Source organism: Protopterus annectens, chromosome 10.part0, assembly GCF_019279795.1.
Source record: "Protopterus annectens isolate FY-2018-M chromosome 10.part0, PAN1.0, whole genome shotgun sequence".
Lineage (NCBI taxonomy): Eukaryota > Metazoa > Chordata > Ceratodontiformes > Protopteridae > Protopterus > Protopterus annectens.
Window position 1 is genome coordinate 53,339,190 of NC_056744.1, and position 25,344 is coordinate 53,364,533.

General features: G+C 41.7%; 1 protein-coding gene across 2 annotated transcripts in view; it reads left to right on the top strand.

Annotated features, from left to right (window-relative positions):
- The window catches only part of LOC122812941 (cytochrome b-245 chaperone 1), a 209,844-nt gene that overhangs the window by 147,957 nt on the left and 36,543 nt on the right, over nucleotides 1–25,344 (top strand). For both annotated transcript variants that reach the window (XM_044085014.1, XM_044085013.1), the window contains exon 6: nucleotides 13,696–13,840. In XM_044085014.1, the coding sequence (XP_043940949.1) occupies nucleotides 13,696–13,840 (145 nt within the window). The remainder of the gene's footprint in view (nucleotides 1–13,695; nucleotides 13,841–25,344) is intronic.

Consider the following 25,344-nt stretch of genomic DNA (forward strand, 5'->3'; position numbering starts at 1 on the left):
TCAAAGGAAATCAGACATAGTTGAGAGAATTACTTTGCACTGCGTCCTTTCAACGGAGCCCTTACACTAACATATTGATTAAGTCCTGGCTCATAATGTGCTTTGAGTTTGAAAATCCAAGAGAGTTCCACTAGCTCTAAATCATTGAAATTGTCTCCTTCTCTAGAATTAGGTGGGACTGTCTGTAGGATTCTAAATACAAATGAATGTGTTGAATTATTAGCAATGTGTTTAGCCAAAGCACTTTTGGTATCACACTTCCTGATATCTAAAGCATGTTCCAGTATCCTCTCCCTCAAGGTCCTAGTAGTCATTCCTACATAGAATACTGTACAACTCTGACATGTGGCTAAATATATAAGGTTCTTGCTTGCACATGTACCTTTGTGATGGGGTTCAAACCTGTAGTTCAACACTGGATGTTCAAACTCCTGGACTGTAGTAATCAATGTACATGCACTGCACTTGTTACAAGGAAAAGTACCTGACTTCACATCCTTGTTAATGCTTATATTCTTATTAACATTATTGGACTCTATACATAGGAGTCTGCTGAGATTCTTACTGTTACGAAATGTGTATGAAGGTGTGGAGCCTACTATCATTGCTAACTGTTGATCAGTCAAGAGGATATGCCAATTGCTTAGAATAATATCTTTAATGTGATGGATGTCACTGGTATATCTGAGATTGATTCTGACTCTGGAATTGTCAAAGACTTCTTGCCATGGAAGCCAAACGTTCTTATGTGATTGCCAACTACAGCAGTCTCTTCATTGAATAGAACCTGATTCTTGACCTTCCTAATCTTTTCTTTGTCATAGCCTCTGTCCAAAAACATTGTTCTAAAAACTGCTCTGTTTATTGAGTTCAACACTGTTGTGACATAGCCTCTTTATCCTGGTGAATTGGCTCTTCATTATGCTATCAAATACATATCTGGGATGCATACTACTAAACTGGAGTAGGGTGTTCCTCCAACATTCCTTTCTGAAAATAGTTGTCTCAATCTTATGATTCATGTTCTTATATAATCTCACATCTAGAAAATCTATACTCTGTAGGTCATGACATATCGTGAAACTCAGAAAGTCAGAGGTAGATTCTAACTGTTCTATAAAGACTAGAAGCTCAGATATGCTCCCATGCCAAAAAAAAAGAACATCATCAACAAAGCGTTTATAGAGGCTAATTTTCTTGAAACTATCATGTGTGAACAAATGTTTCTGCTCCCAATACAGCATGACTATATTCGCGTAAGTGTTGGCGCAGGGGGTGCCCATGGCTACCCCCCACTGTTGCAAATACAGTTGGTCTCTAAACTTAAAAACATTGTTGGTTAAAACAAGTTCCATGATAGCACATAATAATCCCTCTTCACCAGAGTTGAACTTTTGACTCTTATTTATCATGTCCCTCAGAGCTTCTAAGCCAAAACTATTGGGTATTGCAGTGAACAGATTCTTTACATCCAGGGTCACAAAGAGTAACCCCTCCATGTTTGTGTGGTGATATTCTCTTAAACAATCTAGCAACTCATAAGTATCTTTTAAGATTGATGTAGTCTCACTGACTAGCGGTCTCAGTTTCTTCTCTATAAAGACGGATAATGTCTCAGTAACCCAACCTTGTCCCACAACTATGGGTCTCATAGGTGGTGGGTGTATGCCTTTGTGTATTTTCGGCAAGCCTTTAATGTATGGTATCCGAGGTTTCTCTATAAAAATTCGCCTACTGTGTGATGCTCAGCAATTGATTCACTTAACCAGACATTGCTGTAAGGCATTTGGGAAACTGGGGTTGGCTCCTTATTGGTCTGCAGTGCTGAATGCCTAGTGACCGCCTATGAAACAACCACTGTAACACAGCAACCTCCACTGCTGGTTGTTGTGCAGTCTAATGCATTATATTCAAATGGATGCACGAGCAAAATATTTGACTACAGAAAGTGGTGTTTAAATGAGTTTATGCATGGTCTCCAAATGAATGAATGAAATCCTAAATGTTAATTTTAGAAGTGTTACTGTTATTTCATATATTTTCCCGTTTTCCTTTTCTCATCGATGTCCTACCAGCAAGTAGCAGAGGAGAATTTGCATTTGTGTATTATAAATACAGTTATACAGTTGTGACATGTATTGCTTTCGTTAAGATTTATTTAGACAAGCTTAGTGTCTGTTTGAAGTCAGTAGAAGGACAAATGCCTAACCACCTTCCTGAAATGTGCTTTCATCTGAATAAGTACAAATCTGAGTTTAGTGTTATATAACATTATATAGTATAAATTACAACAACATGATCTTTGCCAGTCAACCACTGTAACTCTGCGTTATAGGTTTATACCATCACACCATACAACAATGTATCTGAACTCTAATTCAAAACAGGAGCCCCCTTTCCAGCTGCAAGCCTGTTAACATTGTGTAGCTTACAGTCCCACACCCAGACATATTATAATTTGTCCGTCTTAGCAGACTTTCAGTGGATGTTAATTTAGAATGGCAGGTCATACAATCTAAAAATCCAATTAACAATATAAATCTGTACAAGTTCAGTTCACTTGTATTGACACTAACTAGATATAGCAAAGCCATAGTCAGGCAATCAGTTCTCAGTTGGATCCTGACATTCTCTCCAGATAAAATGTTATCCCATGGAACTCTGTCAGACAGACCTAATGATCACTTACCGATGTACACCATAAGGTACTCGTGCAGTAGCCCCAAAACACACCATTACAGCCTGGTAAGAAAAAATACTACATTACATGAATACAACTTTATTAATACGCTACATCTCCTTAACTTGGAGTCACTACCAGACTCTCCCCATAGACTATGCTGTCTGCGAGTTCAGCAAAATCTTCCTAGGTCTTCTAAACACACTGCCTCCCCCCCAGAGTAAAAAGAGGCAAAGCCAACCATACCCCATGGCTATCCTTAGCAACTAAACAATTCATGAAACAAGGCAACAAAGCCTGGATGATGTAGACAACAGTTAAAATGGCTCTTACTTTACTGGTATATAGACAATTAAACAACTTAGAAATCTAACAATACAACTTATCACCAAAGATAAGAAAACCTAATAATTAATTAACAAAAACTGTTCTGGGCCTCAGTCAGTAAACTGTTACATCCAGGACAAGCTACAAATTCAAAATCAAACACACAGAAACAAAAGAATACCATAGCCAACCAATTCAATACTCACTTTATGCAAACAGTACAGTCATTAATCAACCAGCTGAGTCGTCAAGCTCTTGAGGTTCCTACTCAGTCATATAACCTCTTTCAGCATTTCTCCTTCCACCCATTCATTACGGAATTTCAAAATCTCAAGTTTCAAAATATCAAGTTCAGAATCTCGAGATCGTGGAATCTCAAAATTGCGCCCCCCCCCCCCAAAACACCACCCAATACACTAAAACGTGTAAGTAGGGGGGCAGCCCCCTTGCACCCTCATGTGGGGGGCTGCGACCCCCGCAACTTAAATATACCAACTCCGAGATTGCACTATAGCGAGGACAATGGAAATCTCCCGGTCCGTGCTGTATGCCGTTCTCCATTCAGGATTCTGAAGTTTTGAAACTTCGAACATATGATCTTCAATCATATGAAATTCAAAGTTTTGAGCTTTGAAAGTCTGAACGGAACCCTCAAAAAATACCTCAAACAATTACATATCCCCTTTCAATTCTGATAAACTGATTCATATCTGAAAATAGTTACCTCATTATGGAAAAAAATTATTTGTCTCTTCACACAAGGGTTTAATCAGTACAGATCTTTCAAACTGTAGGCCATTGCCATTTTATCTCTACTGTCAAAAATGTTAGAAAAATCTATCCATAAGCAGCTTATCAAATATCTAATAGCCAGCTTCCATCTTCAACTCAGCATGGCTTTTATCCTTATCACAGCACAACTACTGCTTTGTTGAATTTTGTCAGTGCTGTCAACACCCAAAGAAATATGAAGTGAAAGGAACTGCAGTAAACTGTGACCAATACTAATAGCCAATAAAATAAAAATCGAACAGCAGAAACGTTTCACTAGTTTAATATAAAACAACAACAACAAAGCTTTCGGGTTACCCCTTCATCAGTGTATAAAACTGCATTCAATTCCAATTGTTTAAATGTAAAACACATGACACAGCCAACCAATCACAATTAAAAAACAATGAAGGCAATTAGTTAATTAATGTAACATCATTTGTTTCCTTTGTAGAACCGTCAGTAAGCATAAAGTCGGTTGTTGTTTTATATTAAACTAGTGAAAAGATTCTGCTGTTCATTTTTTAACACCCAAAGAAATAACAGAAGCCTAGTCTCCAACATTTTCTCAGACTTATCAAAAGTTTTAGACTTATCAAAAGCTTTTGACACTGATTGTCTCCAGTAACTATTACATAAACTCTCATCCATAAGGCCTGCCAATTCTTCATTGCAGTGGTTCCACAGCCACCTTGCAGAGTACAAGCAGTGAAATGGGAAAAGTGATTTCTCCACCTTTTTGCCAGTAACAATGCTAGTCCTAATGCTTTCCAGCATATTCATCATTGACCTCTACACTGCTACAAAACATACTACCATAGTTAAAGATACTGATGATGGCCCTAATCTGCTCTGCAAAATCTCTCTCTAAATTCCAAGACCTTACACAGCAATCCTTCTTATTGACTGAAACATGGCTAAATAATTCACAACTACTTTCAAACAATGAAAAAAAAAATGACTGCTCTTCTTCCCAAAACACATCTCCACAAAACTATTTGCTGTTGTCTCTGCCAACACCACCATGATATAACGAGTAAACAACATAAAATTACTGGGTGGCATTAGAGATGACCAGATAGAATTCAACCATCATATATCACACATATGGTTAAAAAAAAAGTCATCAAAAACTAGGTACAGTATACAGAGTAAACATTTACCTCATCAAGGTAGCCTCTGCTTACTTGTGCTGTCTCTCCTCTATGCTGCCCCACTATTCTCTAAACTTCATCTTTCACAAGTGTCCAAACTTGAGCAGTGCTACAATAAAACAGTGAAGTTTGCAGCAAATTCTAATAGAACATACCACTCCCCAAGCCTTAGAGAACTAAACTGGTTAAAACTACCACATCACCTGGTTCTTTCTCAGCTAACTACATTGCACATGTCCCTATAAGCCAGAAAATTGTCCAGACCTTTACAACTTAATACACTATCCCCAGAAGAATTTTATGCTCTAGACAATAATCGCTTATCACTATAACAAATCATTTGATGTTCTTCTCTTCTCATGTTGCAGTATTCTCACGTGGGATCCTCTGCCTCAGGTGACCTGAATGTCTGACTCATTTACCAAAACTTAAGCCTGGTTGCTGTCTGGTATGTGGGATGTCACACGCGGGGCCATAAACTGTGGGCTATAAATGTGACATCCGCATGCACAGACCTCAGAACTTCTCTGCTGCAGTCGAATGTCAGCGTCCTCATTCTGTACCATGTTACGGAAGATGTTAAAGATAAGTACCCCATTGGAGACTCTTCTTTGTTTTTGATGGAGCTTAGACTGCTGTTTGTCTTTTAATAGCCGATGTCATCTAAGAAGGGAAAATGTAAGTGCGGTTGGCAAATTCCACACAAAGATACACATGAACTCTGCTTAGTCTATTAGGCCCATCCCACACCATACAACATATAAAATCTGAGAGTCATTTGTCCCTAACACCTTGCTCAGCTGTCTGGCAGCCCTTAAATTGTTTGAGAACCATTGACTAAAACGCTTGGCCATAGGTATGGATCCTGAACCGGCCATCGTGGTGGAGCCACCTAAAAAGAAGGCCAAGGTTTCAAGGCCTGCCACTGCTGTTCCTCTGATGTCCTGCCAGCTACTGGACTAGGGGCTGATGGATGTCCGGAAGAACTAGTGACTTTTACAGGTACAAAGTCAGAAGCCTCCGTAGCATTTCCAGTTGGCACATCTACAGAGGTTTCTGCAAGGTTGGCCTCCATCAATGTTGAGGGGGAACCAGGCTTGCCTGGATGGCTGTCTTCAGTTTCCCAACAGGGCACCTCCGTCCCAGGCCTGACTCCTGACACTAGGCCTTCGGCCTCTCAAACTATTCCTAGGACTCCTTCTCTCAAGAAAAATAAAACAGGCATTTGTTTGCCCCAGTGGAAGACCAGCCAAACTGGCAAACGTTTTCCCAGTCCCTTGTTTAGGGCTTTATGGCCCTCAGTCCCACAGCCTCACATACTCCTGCTCTGCCTACCCTTAGTTGTAGGCCTACGTCTGCCAGTTCCATCCCTCTCCCTTAGACTCAGGAGGAAGACTCTTCCTCCTCTTCCTCTTAGACTCAGGAGGAAGACTCTTCCTCCTCTTCCTCTTATGAGTCTCTCACTTATACCTCTCAGCTGCCCCCCCCCCCCCCGGAATACTGTTCTCCAGATGAAGACTCCTTGGAAGGAGACTCCCCACCAGAAGATATCACCTTTGTGGAAGCTGTCTCCAGAATGAGAGAATACTTCAAGTGGGACTCCACCCAAATGACTGAGGTAGAAAAAAGATACTTTGAGCTTCTCCAGATGGAGTCTCCCTACTCCTCCTGTGATTACAGATTACCTGGATGCCTTTGCTTCTGCCTCAAAGACCCCTGAATCCCAACCTCCGGCCCAAAAAAGACCATATAGGTTCTATAAAGTCCCTGATGATCACAAGTACCTCATCAAGCCACCCATGGCAGACCCTGCTGTCATTGCAGTGGCACCAGACAAGCAATCCAGGCAGATTCCTTCCTGTTCCCTGCTGCCATCAGATAAAGACAGTAAGGTGAGGGACAGACTTGGGGAAAAAAGATCCACAGTTCCTCCACCCTGGCCTTTAGGGCCATTAATTACCAGACTCGCATGGTAAAGTATGCTCTAGATCTAGTCTTCCAGACATCTACATTGCTCTCTTCCATGCCTGATTCCCTACAAAGCCTCAAGTTGCCTCTAAGCCTTTCTTAGCAGCACAGGTAGCCAGGCATTCTATAAAATGCAGCTACAATGCTGCTGAAGCCTCAACCAGATCAGCTGCATCTATTTCTGTATTACACAGGTACTCATGGCACAAACTTCACCCCCTCCCTGATGACTTCAAGAACAAGATCCTGATTGCTCACCTGCACAATAAGTTCCTCTTTGGCAAGCAATCTGCTGAACTATTCAAAATTTTGCAGGAAAAAAGCAAGGAACTGCAGGACCTGAAGCATCTACTGGTATCCCCAGTTTCAAAATTCTACAGGAAGTACCCTGCAAAACCTACCTTCATTAGGAGGGCACCTGCCCCTTCCACTTCTTCCTCAAAGCATAGGAAATGGGTTAGGAAACCCTAGTCCCCTAGGACTATTTCCTCCCATTCTACCAGCAGGCAGCCCTTTCCAGACAGACCAAATAGTGCATGACTGCTTAAACCCCTTCACCATCACCCCCTGAACATCTACCTCTCTCATTGTTTCCCCCTATGGCAACACATTACATCAGACCACTGAGTCTTATCAGTAGTGAAAAAAGGGTAATTTATGACCTGGCAGGAAAAGCCATTACCAAAGGTATACCCCTACCTCCAAAAAAAACAAATTCATCTGCAATCCCAGGTCATCCAGGATTTATTGTCACAGGCACCATAGAGAGGGTTCCAGCAGGACAAGAGGGTCAGGGGTTTTACTCCAGACTGTTCCTGGTCCCAAAAAAGGAGGGCCCATGGAGGCCTATATTGCACCTATCCCTGTTAAACCCTTTCTTGCATGTACCCTCCTTCTGCATGCTATTCCTACAAACCCTTCTTCCACTTTTGACACCTGGCACCTTCATGGCCACTTTGGACCTGAAGGAGGCTTATCTCCATATCCCCATTCATCCAGACTTCAGGAGATTTCTACATTTTGCTGTGCCATCCATGGACTATCAATTTACTAGCTTTGCCCTTTGGTTTGTCTACAGCACCAAGAATTTTCACAAAGTGCCTAGCACCAGCAGTAGCCTTCTGCAGAACAAAAGGAATTCGGATCTACCATTGCCTAGATTACCTACTTATCAGAGTAGAAGAGGCAAGCACTCTTCATGCACCTAAACCCCTTCTAGGTGGACTAGTTCTAGCCTATTTGTGTGAGCTCATAAATCAGAACTTTCATGTTGTTAGGTGAAAGTCCATTTGTCAGCCATTTCAGCCTGCTTTACCTATGGATCCATCCCTATTATCAAGATTGGAGGTGAAACTGTTTATCAAAGGGGTTTTCCACATCAGACCACCAAGGAAACCTATCCCTTCTCCTTGGAATCTGAACTTTGTGCTAGAGAAACTTACCACTGCCCCCTTTAAGCCTGCAGCTTCTGCCACTTTAAAGATACGCACTTGGAAGGCTGTCTTACTAGTAGCCCTTACTTCAGCTAGAAGAGTTTCTGAGCTGCAAGCACTCATGGCGACTCCACCAAACACTCTTTTCTACAGAGATAGGGTTTTTCTTCATAGTAACCCCTCCCCTTTATGCCCATAGTGGTCAACAAAATATCACTTAACCAGTCTATCCATTTACCCACCTTCTCTTTGCCACAGAATGGCAGTGAGAGAGTGCTTCATTCTCTGGATGTTTACAGGCAACTGAGTTTTTATCTGGATAAGACTAAGGACATTAGAAAGTCCAAACAACACTTTGTGTCATTTCAAAATAATACATAACTCAAAAATTAAGTAAAACAGAGAAAAACAACCAGAAAACCAGTGACCCAATAAAAACCAAGTAAATTTATTCACTCTCTTCACTCTCTGACGTCTCGGCTGGAATGCCTTCAAAGGAGAAGGCATTCCAGCCGAGATGTGAGAGAGTGAATAAATTTACTTGTTTTATTGGGTCACTGGTTGTTTTACTTTGTATCATTTCACCCAGGGCCCTGGGGGAAGCTGTATCCAAACAGACTGTATCTTCCTGGATCTGTAAAACTATATCCTTCTGTTACTTATTCCATGGTAAAGAGCTAACGTACACAGTCAAAGCTCATTCCACTAGAGCAGTGGCATCTTCAGGGGTGTTTCTCAAAGGCATGAATACAGCCACTATCCTAGAGGCAACTACATGGTCCTCTGTGCACACCTTCACCAAGCACTATAAATTGGATAACATCTTTTGAGCCAGGGCAGGATTTGCAAGAGCCATCCTCCATGGATTCCTGGAGACTGCTAACTCTTCCTCCACCCCTTTCTCTACATGACCTGTGGTGCTGTCCCACATGTGAGAATACTGCAACATGAGAATTAACCATAGATGTCCTTCTCTTCCATGTTGCAGTATTCCTTCCCTCCCTCCTATCCTCCTAGCGGGCCTTCTCCCTGTCTAGATGGCATCCTTCCTTTATCTTTACAGTTGTCTGACGGGGCAGTCAGTTCTGAGGTCTGTGCATGCATAAGTCACATTTATGGCCCCGCGTGTGACATCCCATGCACCAGACAGCAGCCAGGCTTAAGCTTTGGTACATGAGATGGACATTAGGGTTGTCTGAGGTGGAGGATCCCACATGTGAGAGTGCTGCACCATGGAACAGAAGGACATCTATGGTTATGGTAAGATTTTACACAACTAATCTTTACTGCAGGTGACTCTCTGTATTCAAATAGTGTAGCTAAACTACGGAACCACATCCCACTACTACTGAAATCCATTCAGAATGCAAACTCATTTAAAACACAACTAAAATTTTTACCTGTTGAATCAATAAGTCTGTTCCTACAAATCTCCAGGATAAATGCCACTGTTATTTTGTTTTCCATATCATCAAACTGTTTATCTTCATTCAGAATCCAATACCCCACAACCAGTGTTCACGAATACCTGAATTGTTTTACTAGCATCTCCCAGCTATATGCATTACTTTGTGATGCTGCTCGCTCCCGCCTTTATATTTCTAATATAAACCTTATGATAGCTGCATATATAATTGTCTCTAAATTTGCTTTACATCCCAGCTCTTATCTACAATGTTAATATTTTCTTCCCTACCTAGTTTCCTTCCCTCTCCTCCATTTCTTTGAATTTCTAAGTACTGGTCATATGATGTACTGTTTGCCTCACAAACCCACTAATATATCTCTTCAAATGCTCAATGTTCAACTTCTACTAAAGTAGAAGCATCTTTTTTACTGCAAAATTTACCTTTGTGTTCATATGTATGTGAAGTAATAAGCAAATATATGTGCAATTGTTAATGTATATTACTGAATGCCTGTTTAAAAATATTTGCAATATGTTGGAACTTTCCTCCCTGGCCTCCACTGAAAAGTTTTTTTTTTTTACTAAATCCAGTCAGACAAACCTGGTAAACAAAAGCAGTATAAAAATTAAGTATAACTTCCTTGAGTAGATCATAGTTCAAAGCCAACAGGCCTACCTCTCTGGTAGTAATTAGTGCATCTTGCTCCCTCATTTTTACCCTGTCTGCATATGGTGCATTTGATTCCTCATTTCTGTGGCTTGCAACCCAGTGAACCTAACCCATAACTCAGTACCCATGCTGGTAGCGATTAGTGTACATTTTCCTTCCCTCCAGCATTCCACATCATAGTCTTATACACAGGTCATTGGAATACCTTTTCAGCCCTACCACCACACACACACACACTTCCCAATTTTCTTGGCAGAGTAGGCTGTACTCTTTGCTGTGCCAAGTTATTTATGCAGTAAGCTGGCAGTGTAGTATGTAAAAGCAGACAGAGTAGGCGGTAAGAGATGAGAAAATGCACAAGGAAAAATGGTGACTTTAAGATCTGATTTCATAGAGCTCCATCTACAAAACAGTTAAAACTTACACCGCAGGCAGTAAGACCTCAAAGCGTACCACACTTTCTCAGAATGATGTATTTGGTTCTCTAACTCCTATAATGCACTGCCAAGTACAGCAGTTCATTTTTTTTCTTGAAGCAAAAGTGTTTGGTTGTATTATAAACTGATCTAGGCTGCTTCAGACATAATTCCTGTTTTCTGAATTACAAATAATAATCTTCTCTTTTATGTTTGTTTTGATATGTATCATACCCATTATTATGCTTTTCCTGGTCTGGCTATGCAGTATTCTGTATTTATCTCAGCAATAACCCCTTCCAGGAAGGCTTCTTTCCACCCTTCTTACACCAACACCCCATGTTCTTTCTTTTGAGGTTTCCAGCCCACGGAAAGTGGATCAACGTCCCCTTCCTATGCCTGTCATACAAGTCAACCTCTTAGTGCTAGAGTCTGAGGCTAAGGCAAAAATAATATGGGTACAAAGGCCCAAAATTAGGGACAGATTTTAAATATTGCTCTTATCAATTTAGAAAGTTGTCACAGTAACAGGTTTTGCATTTGTATGCCTATTACGAAGGATATGATGAAGTCCTATGAATTCTGAGACTAAAATGTCTGTTATTATTTAATGGCTGCTTTCCCCAAGGATTTGCAAGAAACCCCCCCACAAATTTTACATGGAGCATACCAACAAAATTAGGCAAAAGTGTGGACATTCTGCAAAATTCTGGACATTTGACAGTTATTTGTTCCTGCAGATTAACCTACCACATCCGAGGATACTGCACTTTCTCCCCTTTCTAATTTCTCCAAATGTTTATGGTTTCTAATACTGTAACAATACCAGGTCAAGAATGGACCCCATTCCTAAGTCAGGGTACTAAGACACTCCAAAAAAGAAAGAGCCTGTAAAATTCCAAACATTTAGAAACATTACAGGATTACAGTTGGATATTAGAAGGTACTGATGATGTTGAAGAAGCTCCTTCACATGCCCCGTAATGTGCAGGATGGAACAGCTCAGTTATGGGCACTACTGTCTCAGCTGCTGCACTGAATTCTCCTCATTCTTTAACTGTCATTCCCCCACACAGAATGTCTAAGGTTCTGGGTACAATGAAAAAATAAATCTTGGCATCCTCCACACATCTTTGTGAGTGTTAAATATATGGAACAAGCACTGTACTTGTAGACTACTTGTTGGATGAGGTACATCACTCCATAGAGGAAATACCTAACAAAAACCTTAGAGAGAGAGACTGAAGGTGTAGGCATCCATAGTATCATACCATTTGCAATTTAATGGTTCGTGTGTCATAGGATACAGTGAAGTGGTTAACCAATGTGTCAGGATTCAGCATAATAATTTCGCCTTCATTTCTAAAAGTGCTGTGCTCCATTTGCATTCAAGCAATCCCTTTTTAGACTCACCGTGTAAGAGTTCCACACTGTTTTTTTCCAGAAATTGATAAATTAAGAACCATGAAAGATAAATTAAGACCCATGAAAGAAAAGGGTCAAATTCTTACCATTACAGTGAGGAAATTCACCTCCCCCTCACACATACAATTCTCCTTCACAAGTACATAGAAAAGTCAGCAGAGGTTTGTCTCCATCAGAACCTACAACCTTAGGTGTTAGTATTTCAAAGGATTTGGAAATATTCTTCAGCTGACTCCAAGCTAAGTAGTTGGCTCAGAGTTGAGGTCCTGTGTAATTTTTGGGAGACACTGGGCATCCCCAGGACTGCTACCAGTAGTCCTGACTCCTACCTAACTCCAATCGATCTCCTGAATTTCATAGATGTTCCTTAAATATTAACGTGTCGAGCATTACTGCAACTAGGTAGAATTTTTGACATCCTGTCCTTGATTATTTTCATGTCCAGAAAGGCTGTTCTTGCCTGCCTTTGCCTTCGGGCTTTCAGGCAGCCACAACTGTGATTGGTACCCCATGGTTATAATGTGAGGAATCAAAATCCTGATTCCACATCATAGTTTCAAGGAGACCAAAGGCTAGTGTGTTGCTAACATTTAACGACCTGATTATGTGATATTATTCTGCACTATGCAACTTTCGTTGACACTCAGTATTACTCTGCACTGATATGTTCCTAGGCTCAGCAACTTTCATCAATATTCAGATTTAATCTGCAATGATGTTACTAACCCAGAGGTCTGCACTAATGCCCAGGTTCTGCATTGAAGTGCTTACTGGCTAATGAAGTCACAACTGTGTTGCATATTTTAATTCATATGCTGGCATTGTGTATTAAATATTTCTCCCATTGGATGGCATAAGCTTTGTTTGCCTCTCAAAGAAGCACCACGGTGCGATTGAAGACAGGAAGGTAGATATTCTTATTCTTTGCTTTCAGAAGTTTTTGGCCTTTATGAAATTAATTTCTCAGGTCTTGATGAATGTTTCTGCCATTGATGTCATAGCAAGCATTTATTTTGTTCCTTTTATCTCTGTCATGCTCTCTTTTTCTTCTCTCTGTTTCTTTGGCTTGTTGTCTTCCTAATGGATAAAACTGAGATGAGCACAGTCCACTCCTTGCTTGTCATTCCTACTTTCTCCATCACACCATCAATGGTAACAATTCAATATCTGTTATCACTAGACACTGCTGCTGTCATCACTGCCTCTCAGAATAGCAAGTTAGAGCTTTATCCTCCCTGTTAAACTTAGAATTTTCCCCAAGCTATTTTAAATAAAACAAGAAGAGTTGAAATGTAATAAAAGTAAGTAACTTGCTCAAGGTTAATAAGTGAACAAGTAGCCTTGGCTGGTGTGAGTTCTAGTTTATAGCTTTACTTAATGTACCTGTCATCATTGAGAGATTTGGAGTGAATTGTAACAGTGTATTTTTTCATCTTAATGCAGTTGTAGCCCAGATTGACGATATCCGTGATGTCACTGTGGAGGAAGAGAAGGTCCGTTACTTTGGTAAAGGATACCTGGTGGTGCTGCGGTTTGGAACAGGCTTTTCACACCCCCTTACCCAAAGTGCAACATTAAGTGGCAGAAGGTATTATATTAGCCTTTCTTGTTTGTAGGTCTTTGTTTAAGTTAGAATAGCTTACACTCTGCCAAATTACGGGAAAATGGAGTTTCATTGGTCACTTATCTTGTAAATTTCTCATATTTTGTTATGCTTTTAGTAGCATAGAGCTTTTATTATTGCAGGATGAAGTGCGGGTATTCTGTAAACAGAAGTGGGGACTGGCAAAACACAGGAGATTTTGAACAACTAAGTTGTGCGATCTCAGACCTGTAATTGTAATGCAGTTGAATGTTTTCTGGGTGAACCATGAAAACCAGGTAAATGTCTATTCAGCAAAGCTCAGCAACTCTAGTGATGCCACTGCTGAGCTTTGATTCAGCTATAGGGGACCATAAGCTGAGCAAGGAAGTACCACCACATTTTATGATTTTAATTCTCACTATAGGCAGAATAAAGTGCGAAAGTACAGAGTAGCAATGGTCCCAAAACAGAGCTTTGTGGGATTCCACTGAGGATGTTGCCTTGGAACAAAGAAATGCTCACTGACTTGCATTTTGAGTTTCTTTCCAGACAGTCTGCTGAATAACATGCTTAGTAAAAGTCTGCAGAACCTGTATGTACATGGTCATGGAGTCAAATACTTTAGTTAGGTCAACAATAGAAGCTGTTCCAATGATACTGCATTATTAACCTAAGAACTTTATAGTTTCATTCATACACTTTTGTTATTTCATGTGGATTGTTGCAAGTTCACTTACTCTGTGCTTCCTGACTGTAACTTCCTATGGCTCCAGCAAATGTAGGAATCCTGTGTTTAGGCTACTAATCCTATACCTCAGCATTCTGGTGTTACATCTGTACTGCAGAGTTTCAGTCAAGTCAACGGTCATCGACAGAGTTTTGGGAGTAACTCACCAGGCTTTGCGTGACTTGGGACACAGATCTTCATTTACATTTGACTGGTGAGGGACTGGTAGTGGTTTTACCTAAGAGACTGGAAACTTTTGGAAGGTTATCCCTCTATGCCACCAATGCAGGCTGTTTTAATAAAGTTTTAGTTACTTCATCAATGCCCCCTTCTGGAAAGAAACGGTTATATTACTAATTCATAAGGAAGGTAAAAATCCACAATACCCTGGTTCATACAGACCGATAACTGTTTTTAATCAAGACTACAAATTATTTGTCTCTTCTGGCTTCCAGGCTGGTCCTGTGGTTGCTGGAGCCAATTCATTGTGATCACTGTGATTTTGCCTACGCTGATGACATACAGGGATAAATCTCTGATTATGGCCCTGAAGACTTCAGTTAGATTAGCATTGTGGCACTTGACAGGGTAGTTAGGGAAGATGGGCAAGCCCTTCCGGGGAATGGGGCACACTTTCAGATGCACCATTGTGTTCAGTCCCTGGTGGATTGTTGTACTGTAAAGGAGCAGAGTTCATTGCTGAGTACATTTGAGGTTTGATCAAAGCGCCACAGTGCCCACTACATGCCAAATCCTGGGGATGGTACAAAAGGGTGAAAGGGGTAGGGAATTGGGTCAAAACATTGTGTGATATTGTCCCAGGTTTCTCCATTGTATCACTGGGCCCGGGCATGGTTTGAGATTAGTCCATAGGAGGCTAAAGTGCGTCTGGAAGACCCTGAGGAGAAGTTATGGGAGCAATTGATGGTCAATTGTGGAGAATCAGAATGAGTTGGGGAAAACCCTCTGATCATTATGGTTTTGTAGTTGGAAGGCAAATGTATGACAATATAATTAAGACTTTATTTTGATGTAGTAGACTGTTTGCAGTCTGCTGTTGGTGGTCAGCCTGGATACCAAGAAGGTATTTGACAGGGTGGATTGAGAGTATCTATGTGTACTTAGTCTTATGCTTGGGTTCATGGAGAGAGAGTCTACTAAGGTATACATATTCAAAAGCTCCAACTGTAATGCTGGGTAGCATGTCGACAAGAGTGTCTGCTCCCCCCCCCCTTATTGCGGACCTCTTGCAGAGACACTAAAACGTCTGACATGTAGGTTTCAGGTGGGTGAGGTGCAGGTGAAATACTTATTGTATGTAGATGACTCTTCTGTTTAACTGAGCTAGAAAATCACCTGAATGATCTGTGTGTCTTACTGGGTGACTTTAAGAAATTGTTGGGTTACAAAATTACGTTTGTAAAACTCAAAACAGTTGTGATTAATTTTCGGCCTTCATTAGAGTTGTGGAACAGATATCCCCTGATCTGGGATGATGACGTTAAGTATTTGGCTAGCTCTGTTAAAATGTCATATGCTCTGTTTTTGGATAAAGTTTTCATAGAAAGTTGTTGGACCTTGACCAGAGGGTAATGGCAATAGAAATGTTTTTGTTACCTTTGGCTCTCTTCATTCTTGGCTCATTCCCACTTTCACTACGAAGGTGGATTTTTACTGCTGTGAAGAGTAAGGCACTTTCTTTTTTGGGGGGTGACTAACATACCAGGGGTATCACAGGTGAAACCTACTCTGTCAGAATAATAGTGTGGTTTTGTTTATTTTGCTGAGCAGACCAGATGAAACTTTTTGCTTAATGGGATGCACACACTCCAAATTCTCAGTGGGAGAAGTGACTTGGGCAGAGATGGAAAAGAGGTATTTTTGCAGGTGTAGGAGGAGCATGGAGAGTTTTTTTGTTATGTAATTTTATAGTAGAAGCTCTTGAGTGGGCTTCCAAAGTATAGGATGCATGTCCCTAGATGGATGAGAACACTGTTAAAGAGACGTCATTGCTCATTTTCCGAGTTGGTTGGTAAGACATCCCTGTGTACATTTGGCAGGATAGATTTAGTTTTAAGTCTTGGCAGAGTTTTCAGCAGGAATATGATTTTGAGGGTGCTGCCTGCTTCCAAAGTATAGGATGCATGTCCCTAGATGGATGAGAACACTGTTAAAGAGAAGTCATTGCTCATTTTCCGAGTTGGTTGGTAAGACATCCCTGTGTACATTTGGCAGGATAGATCTAGTTTTAAGTCTTGGCAGAGTTTTCAGCAGGAATATGATTTTGAGGGTGCTGCCTATTTAACCTGTAAGGGATTTAGCGCTATCCTGTTAGAAATAAAAGGTAATTGTCTGAGGGATTGGCCCTTCCTAATGTGTATTGCTTTTTGCAAGAATCAAAGATCCTAGAATGGCAAACTTACAGAATTGGGGAGCCATCTTTATAAACAGGTTTTGAAAGTTCATGAGAGGACTTGAAAAACATTTTGAACATAACTGAGTTTGGTTATTTGATGTGGAACTGCCCACTAATCAGTGGAGTATAGTCTACTTAGCTCTACAGTATGCTACACTGCCCAGGAAATACAGTATATTTGGTTGGAAGTGCTTACATGAATATTCTACACTCCATGCTGATTACAGTGTGTGTGTATGCAAGCACTGGAGGTCTGCTGAATATAGGAGGGTTGTGTGGTTTGTGGGTGCATGTATACTGGGACTGTGTGAAACTGAAAGTGTACATGATATAACCACAGAGCTTACTTACATTCTTTTTTTTTTTTCTCAAAATTTTTTATTTTTCAAATACATTTGAATGAATTCCATAGTATTTATACATAACATCTTAAATAACTATGTACACTGTTTACATTAGCCTGACACTATAACAGATATTAATGTATACAGTTACTTTATAAGTATGTCCAATCCATTATCAGAGTGTCTGATCATTTTTTCTGTAGTGTCAATCAACGATGACTTTTCCCCAAGGGTTGTTGATAATTGGCTTTGGATAAATTATTAGTTCTTTAATTTTAATTTCCAATAATGCTGTGGTCTTCAGTAGGCTGTATAAGTCTTCCAAAGTTGGTATTGTGTTTGTAGTCCATCTTTTTGTAATACACTTCCTTGAAATTGCAAGTATAGTCCATACTAGATACACGTTTGACCTATTCAAATGAGGACCTTCGTTCATATTTAATAATACAAAAGCTTTAGTTAAATAAAATGATTCATATGTTCATAGGTAGGTACTAGGCTATCTGCTCGAAGGCATTTATAAGTCCAGCCGGAATGTGTTGGCTTTTGCCACCCCCTTAGATTAGTTCCCTGTACCTCTGTCCAGCAGAGCCGTTGAAGTGATCCCTGGGGTAAACTTTGTTTCCCATCCACTCAATTCTCTTGAAGAGGGTTAGCGAGGAGCTCTGCCTAATGTAGATTGGAATCTTGTTCCAGAGCATGGGAAGTCTCTGGGACAGGAATCTGTCCCTCCAGCACATCCTATTTATTGTTGTGGTGAGGTTTAGATCCCTGGAGCGTGTGGCTCGAGGGGATATGGTTTTCCTTAGGTGGAGCATGTCCATCAATTCTGGGTTGGACATGGCCTTGTACGTCAGGCAGAGATCACTTCTGAGTAGGCGGTATGCAACCGAGTACAGCTGGAGTTTCTTCAGTCGAGCTGCATAGGGCATCTGCTTGAGGCCAGTGATCCTCTTGGTAAGGTACTTCTGTGGTCTTTCCAGTTGTTGCAGGTGTCTTGTAAGGTACATCCCAAATGGGGCATTGTACTCTATGATGGGTCTGATGAGTGATGTGTAGAGGGGCCCACTGACCTCTTTCGATCTGGATGCAAACCCTTTTGTGATTAGGTGGGCCACATAGAAGGATTTTCCAACCACTTTGGCAATGTGATTATCAAAGGAGAGGTTACTATCTACTTGGGTCCCCAGATCCGTTATTACGTCTTCTGTATTTAGGGGGCTACCACCTATGTGGTAGTTTGTGAGTACTTTGTTTTTTCTAAAGGGGATGACTATGCACTTTTTGGCATTTAGCTTGAGGCCATGGTTTTGACACCAGGTATCTGTCTCAGTGAGAACCTTTTTGGAGGATGTTTGTGTCAGCCATAGAGTCAATTATAGCCCCTAGTTTGCAGTCGTCTATGAACTTGGTCAGCCATAGTCCTCCTGTGCTAGCCTGTACCTCTGAGAAGTATATGCCAAACATGAGGGGACCTAGGACTGAGCCCTGGGGAACACCACTTGTAAGCGGTTTAGAGGCAGACCTAGCTCTTGCAACTCTTACCATGTGGGTTCTGTCCGTGAGTGAATTGGCACCCCATCTCTTGACGTAGGGGTTTATGTTCAGACTGGTGAGCTTGTCTGTAATACCTGAGTGGGGACTGGTGTCGAAGGCCTTTGCAAGGTCTAGGCAGGCTGTGTGGACCAACTTTCCCTCGTCTATAGCCTTGGTAACTGTCTCAAAGAAGTCCACCAGATTTAAGAGGCATGATCTGCCCTTAACGAAGCCGAACTGGGTAGGGTCCAGTATTTGGAGGTTTCCTATGTCTTCGTTAATGAGATCCATGATGATGCACTCCATAGCTTTGCAGACCAAACTAGTCAGGCTTATAGGGCGATAGTTCCCGGGGTCCTTTGTGGTTCCACCTTTGTGGATCAGAATAACCGTTGCTGTGTGCCACTCTGTGGGCACATAGCCTGTGGAGAGGCTGATTTTAAACAGTGTGTTTAGGTGAGGGGTTAGTTCATCTTTGAGCTCGTGTAGGACGCAGCCTGGGACATCCAGCCAGTCTCATTGATGCTGTGCTTTTGGCTTTGAAGAGTGCTCTTTTAACCTGAGTGTCTGTGATTTCAATGGCACCACATTCTTCTAGTATAGTTATGGGCCCTTTTTGGGGTGAGAGGGGGGTGAAGTTTGCACTGAACCTGTCTGCCAGGATGTTGGCTATATCGGTCGGTTCAGTGTATTTTGTGCCATTCTGCACTAACTCTGAGCAGATCTGAGAATTGCCACCTAGATTCTTGACATAGCTAAAGAATGCCTTGTGGTTATCTTTGGAGTCCATGGCAATTTTTCTTTCGACGCTAGCCATGGATGTTTTTATGAGGGCATGTAGTTTCTTGCTGATACTGATCTGGGATGTCTTCCCTTCTTGGGATTTTACTCTTTTCTGTACTAGTTTCCTCCTTCTATTGTATAGCTTTGTTTATGGCAGGGGTTCACCAGACTGGTTTCCTTTTCTTGGAGGAGTGAGTCTTGGTTTTGTTTGGGATAGCACGATCCATGCTTTCTTGTAAGTGCTAGTAGAGTGCATTAGTAAAGGATTTTGCAGCTTGGACAGCATTGTCCTTTAGCATGGGGGCTTTGAAACTTCCCACCTCTGTCTTAAGTAATGTGAAGTTTGCTTTTGAAAAGCTTTTCACGGTGGTTTCTTTGACCGGGGGTGGTGGTGGAACGTGAATATCCAGAGTGATTATGGTCGGATCTAACCAGCGAGGGGTTGACCTCTGGTGTGGAACACCAGTCGCCCATGTTGGTGATGACCAGGTCCAATATGTTGTCACCCCTGGTGGGGGTGTTGACCAGTTGATCCAGAGCATTTGAGTTTATAAATTCTAGGAAATGTTGGGCAAGGGAGTTTGTACTTGAGTAGTTCTTCCAGTTAATATTTGGTAGGACCTTTGTTTCTCAGTGTTTCCAGGAATGCGGAGTGGGGGTCCTGGGACATGGTGGATGATCTGTAGCAAGCTATAATTTGAATAGCAGTTTTGCCTGTTAGTTGCACGTGGATGATCTCTGAAGCATCGTGCTGTGCCACTAACCTGGAGGTGTGGGTATCCTAGATGAATATGGATACTCCCCCACCTTTTGTATTTCGGTCCAGGTTTTGTGGCCGAAATGTATGGTATAAGTTGTAGCCTGGTAGTGCTGGGGTGCTCTCTGGAGCCTTAAACCAGGTTTCTGTTACTGCACATATATCGATTTTCTCCATACCAAGGAGTGCCTCGAGTGCGTGCATTTTGAGGTTTAGACTTCTGGCGTTGAGTAGCATTACCCTCAGTTTTTTGTTACTTGTGCTATTTACGGTGGTGGGTTTGTCTTTTGAGCCTTGCCTAAAAAAGGCACAATGGGGGTGGCAAGAGCCTTGACCAGTATTCAAAAGTCTAAGGGTGACAGGTGCAAGCCGTCTCTAACGAAGCAGCGTGACTTGTCGAGCATGTCATCCCAGGCTGACAGACACTGGATCCCCTTTGAATGACACCAGAAGCTTAGCCAGTTGTTGAAATTGATAATTTTTTCTCTATACTGTGGTATAATTCTTGGTGAGGGCAGGATGCTACTCTGAGTCAGGGTCATACCGGCCTGGGCTATGTGATCAGAGAGCTCCTCCACGTCTCTTTTCATGTAGTCCAGGGAGGTACGGCTCAGGTCATTCACACCAACATGGACAATGACAGAGTCATATTTGTACTTATTCTGGAGTGACCTGAGTGCTTGTGTTATGTGGCGGATCCTAGCACCCGACAGGCAGCTAACAGTAACCTTCTCCTTGTTCAGCCTAGTGAGTGGGATGTCAGTGTGCCTGACTATAGAGTCACCTATTACTAGTGTGTTGGGTATGTTATTTTGCCTTAAGGGCTGTGATTGTGTGGCACACTGGTTTTGTGAAGTATGTGTTTCATGGTTTGTGTTGGGGGGTGGAGGTTGCTTGGATGTCTGCTTTGGAGGTCTCTGTTGCTTTTGCAAATTTTTATTTAGAGCCTCTGAGTATGTTTTCGTGTATTTGTGTGTTTTTTGCTGGTGCTGGTTTCATAGGTCTATGTGAGACTGGTGGTGTGATGCAAGTAATTCCCTTCTCCTCTTGACTGCCTGGTCCAGTCTTGGGTTGAGAGAGCTTAGCCTCCAGTTTGGCTGTATAATTGCATCTCTCACATGTATTAGTGTTTGGGGGAAGGAGGAGAGGGTTGCCTTTGTACATGAGAGTCAATTGTAGCATTGCTTCAAAATGCCCAGATTCACCAGTTGGACCGGAGAGTACACCTGAAACTGCCCTTTGGACATGCCTAGATAGCTACAGTGAACTGTTTTACTGATTGGCTGGTAAGGTCGAATAGAGAGCCTTGTCCTTCTCTACAGTATAGGGGCTCTAGTGCTAAGGTTTATTGTTATTTATTAAATAAAGCTTGTAGAAAGTTATTAATACCATTCCAGAATGGCTTGATTTCAACACAATCAAAGAAAATGTGGTTCCAGTCTGCATTGTGTACTTGCTCACATCTCCAACATATTCCTTTTATGGAGGAACTCATTTTACTGATTCTGTCTGGGGTTAAGAATGCTCTGTGCAAGCATTTCCAATTAAAAACGTTTCAGTATTGTGTAAAGGATGTATATTTTATCGATTAATATATTTGTTTTAATATCTTCAGTTAACTGTATTGAGTGTCCTTTTGTTATATATTTCCATTATGAGGTTTTGGGTGTTTTATAGTTTATCAATATTTTGTAAAATTTTGAAGTACTGTTTCCCATGTCAGTCATTATATAAGACTTCATATACGTATTTCGGAAATTTAGGTATTTCTTTAAATGAAGAATTGTTAATTATTCTACTTAGATCTTGCAAATATGACAGAATACTCTGTAAAGTTAGCTAGTCCTGTTTTGGAATTTTGTATGTTGTTTTTATTTCTTGCATGTCTAAAACTTTTAGTTCTTTGATACACTGGAGTCGACAAACAAATCCTGTTCTCAGGAATTAATACATTTTCTATATGTTTTATGTGGAAAGTTCTTTGCAATTTTTTTTGCAAATCATATTCATTTATTGATATTACAGTTAGTAATTCTTTCCAATTTGCAGAGTAATTTGGACTTATTCTATCTGAGATTGTTTTAGATATTTATAGGTTCATAGGTTCATACTAGGCTATCTGCCCAAGGGCATTTATAAGCCTAGCCCATAGTTATGTGGCTTTCGCCACCCCTTTAGTTTGAATAAAAACTATGCCTATCATTTTGCTGTGCCTCTGTCAAGCAGTGACGCTGAAGTAATCCCTGGGGTATATCTGCAATCTCCCATCCATTGGTCAAGATTCCTCTTGAACAAGACCAGAGAGGTGCTCTGCCTCACATGTACCGGGATTTTGTTCCACAGCATAGGGAGTCTCTGGGTGATGAATCTGTCCCTCCAGCACGTTCTATTTATAACCGTGTCAAGGTTTAAGTCTACAGCCCTTGTGGTTCTGAGGGATCTAGATTTTTTGAGGTGAAGCATATTCATCAAATCTGGGTTTGACATGGCCTTATATGTCAGGCACAGGTCACCTCTGAGCAAGCGGTATGAGACTGAATAGAGCTGGAGTTCTTTCAGTCGGGCAGCATAAGACATATTTTTGAGACCCTTTATCCTTTTGGTGAGGAACTTTGGGGCCTTTCAAGCTGCAGCAGGTGTCTGGTCAGATACATTCGAACGGGCATTGTACTCAATCATAGGTCTAATAAGTGATGAGTACAGGGGACGATGACCTCCCTTGATCTAGATGTGAATCCCTTCATGATCAGGTGGGTGATATAGAAGGTTTTCCTAACTACTTTAGCAACATGAGTGTCAAACGAAGGCTACTGTCAACCTGGGTCCCCAGATCTCTGATGACTTTTTCTGTGCTCAGTGGATTGCCACCTATATGGTAGCTAGGGGTAGCCTTGTTTTTCCCAAAGGGTATGACTATGCATTTTTTGGCGTTTAACTTCAGGCCATGGCTCTGGCACCAGTTATCCATTTCTGTGAGGCCCTTCTGGAGGATATCTGTGTCAGATGTGTTTTCGACTATGGCCCAGTTTGCAGTCATCTGCAAACTTTGTCAGCCATAACCCTCCTGTATTTGCTTGTACTTCAGAAAAGTAGATGCCGAACAAGAGTGGACCCAGGACTGAGCCCTGTGGGACACCACTTGTGACAGGCTTTGAGTCTGACATGGCTCCAGCAACTCTGACCCTGTGGGTTCTGTCACTTAGCCAGTTTGCAACCCATCTTGTGATGTATGGGTTTACATTCAAGCTGATGAGTTTTTCGATGATACCTGAGTGGGGTATTGTGTCAAGGCCTTTGCCAGGTCGAGGTAGGCTGTATGGACTGCCTTTCCTCATCAATGGCCTTGGTGACTGTCTCGAAAAAGTCAACCAAGTTTAAGAGGCAGGATCTGCCTTTGACAAAGCCAAACTGAGTTGGATCCAAAGTCTGCAAGTTCCCTATGTCTTTATTTATGAGTTCCATTATGATCCTCTCCATGGCTTTGCAGATAAGGCTTGTCAAGCTAATGGGCGGTAATTTCCAGGGTCTGTGGAGGCACCGCCTTATGAAGTGGGACCACAGTCGCCGTGCGCCACTCCTTGGGTACGTATCCTGAGGTGAGGCTAAGATTAAACAGCTGTCCTAACTGTGGGTTTAATTCCTCATTGAGTTCATGAAGCACACAGCCGGGGACACCATCCGGTCCCATGGATGCTGTGTTTATTGCCTTAGTGAGGGCAGTTCTCACCTGGGCGTTGGAGATGTTTGGGGGGCTACAATCCTCTGGAATAGATATCTCTCCTTTTGGGGAGGGGAGAAGTTTGCACTGAACCTGTCAGCCAGTATGTTGGCAATGTGTGTAGGTTCAGTAATTTTCACATCATTCTGAACTAATTCTGAGCATATCTGGGAGTTTCCTCCTAGGTTTCTAACATAGCTAAAGAAGGCCTTATGATTCTCTTTAGAGTCCTTGGCGATTTTTCTCTCAAAATTTGCCTTGGATGATTTTATGAGAGCTCTTAGTTTTTACTTATAATGATCAAAGGTGTCTTACCTTTCAAGGATTTTGCTCTATCTTGTAGTAGCTTCCTCCTTTTGTTGTAGAGCTTGTTTATGGCTGGGGTCCACCAGACTGGACGCTTGCCTTTGGTACAGAGAGTCTTAGTTTTGTTTGGGATTGCCTGATCCATGCAGTCCTGTAGGTGCTGGTAGAAGGCATTTGTAAGTGATTCAGCGGTTTGAGTAATGTTTACCACTGGCTCAGGGGCCTTAAAGGAGACCACACTAGTTTTTAGAAGTGTGAAATTGGCTTTTGAGAAGTTTTTCACTGTGGTCTTTTTTGTTTCAGGTGGGGCGCGGATGAGGACCTCCAGCGAGATTAGTTTATGATCTGATCTCACCAGTGAGGGGTATACTTCGGTGTTGAACATTTTGATCCCATGTTCGTGATGATGAGATCAAGTATGTTTTCTCCTCTTGTGGGATGGTGACTAGTTGTTCCATGGCATTTGAGTTTATGAACTCCAGGAATCTTTGGGTTAGAGTGTTCGGGCTTGAGTAGTGTTCCCAGTCTATATTAGGGTAGTTAAAGTCACCTAGTATGATGGTGTTTGGAGATACATTTATCCCTCCAATGTTTTCAGGAAGGCCATGTGAGGTTCCTGAGTTTGAGAGGGTGGCCTGTAACATGCTACAAATTGCAGAGCAGTCTTGCCTATGGTTAATTGCACCTGGATGGTCTCCGATGCATCATGCGTTGCCACCAACCTTGAGGTGTGGGTGTCCTTTATGAATATGGACACCCCTCCTTTCTTGGTGTTGTCCGGATTTTGGGGCGGAACGCATGATATGAGGTGAAACCTGTTAGTGCTGGGGTGCTCTCAGGAGCCTTGAACCAGGTTTCTGTCACAGCACAGACATCGATGTTCTCCATATTGAGAAGGGCCTCGAGTGCGTGCATCTTGA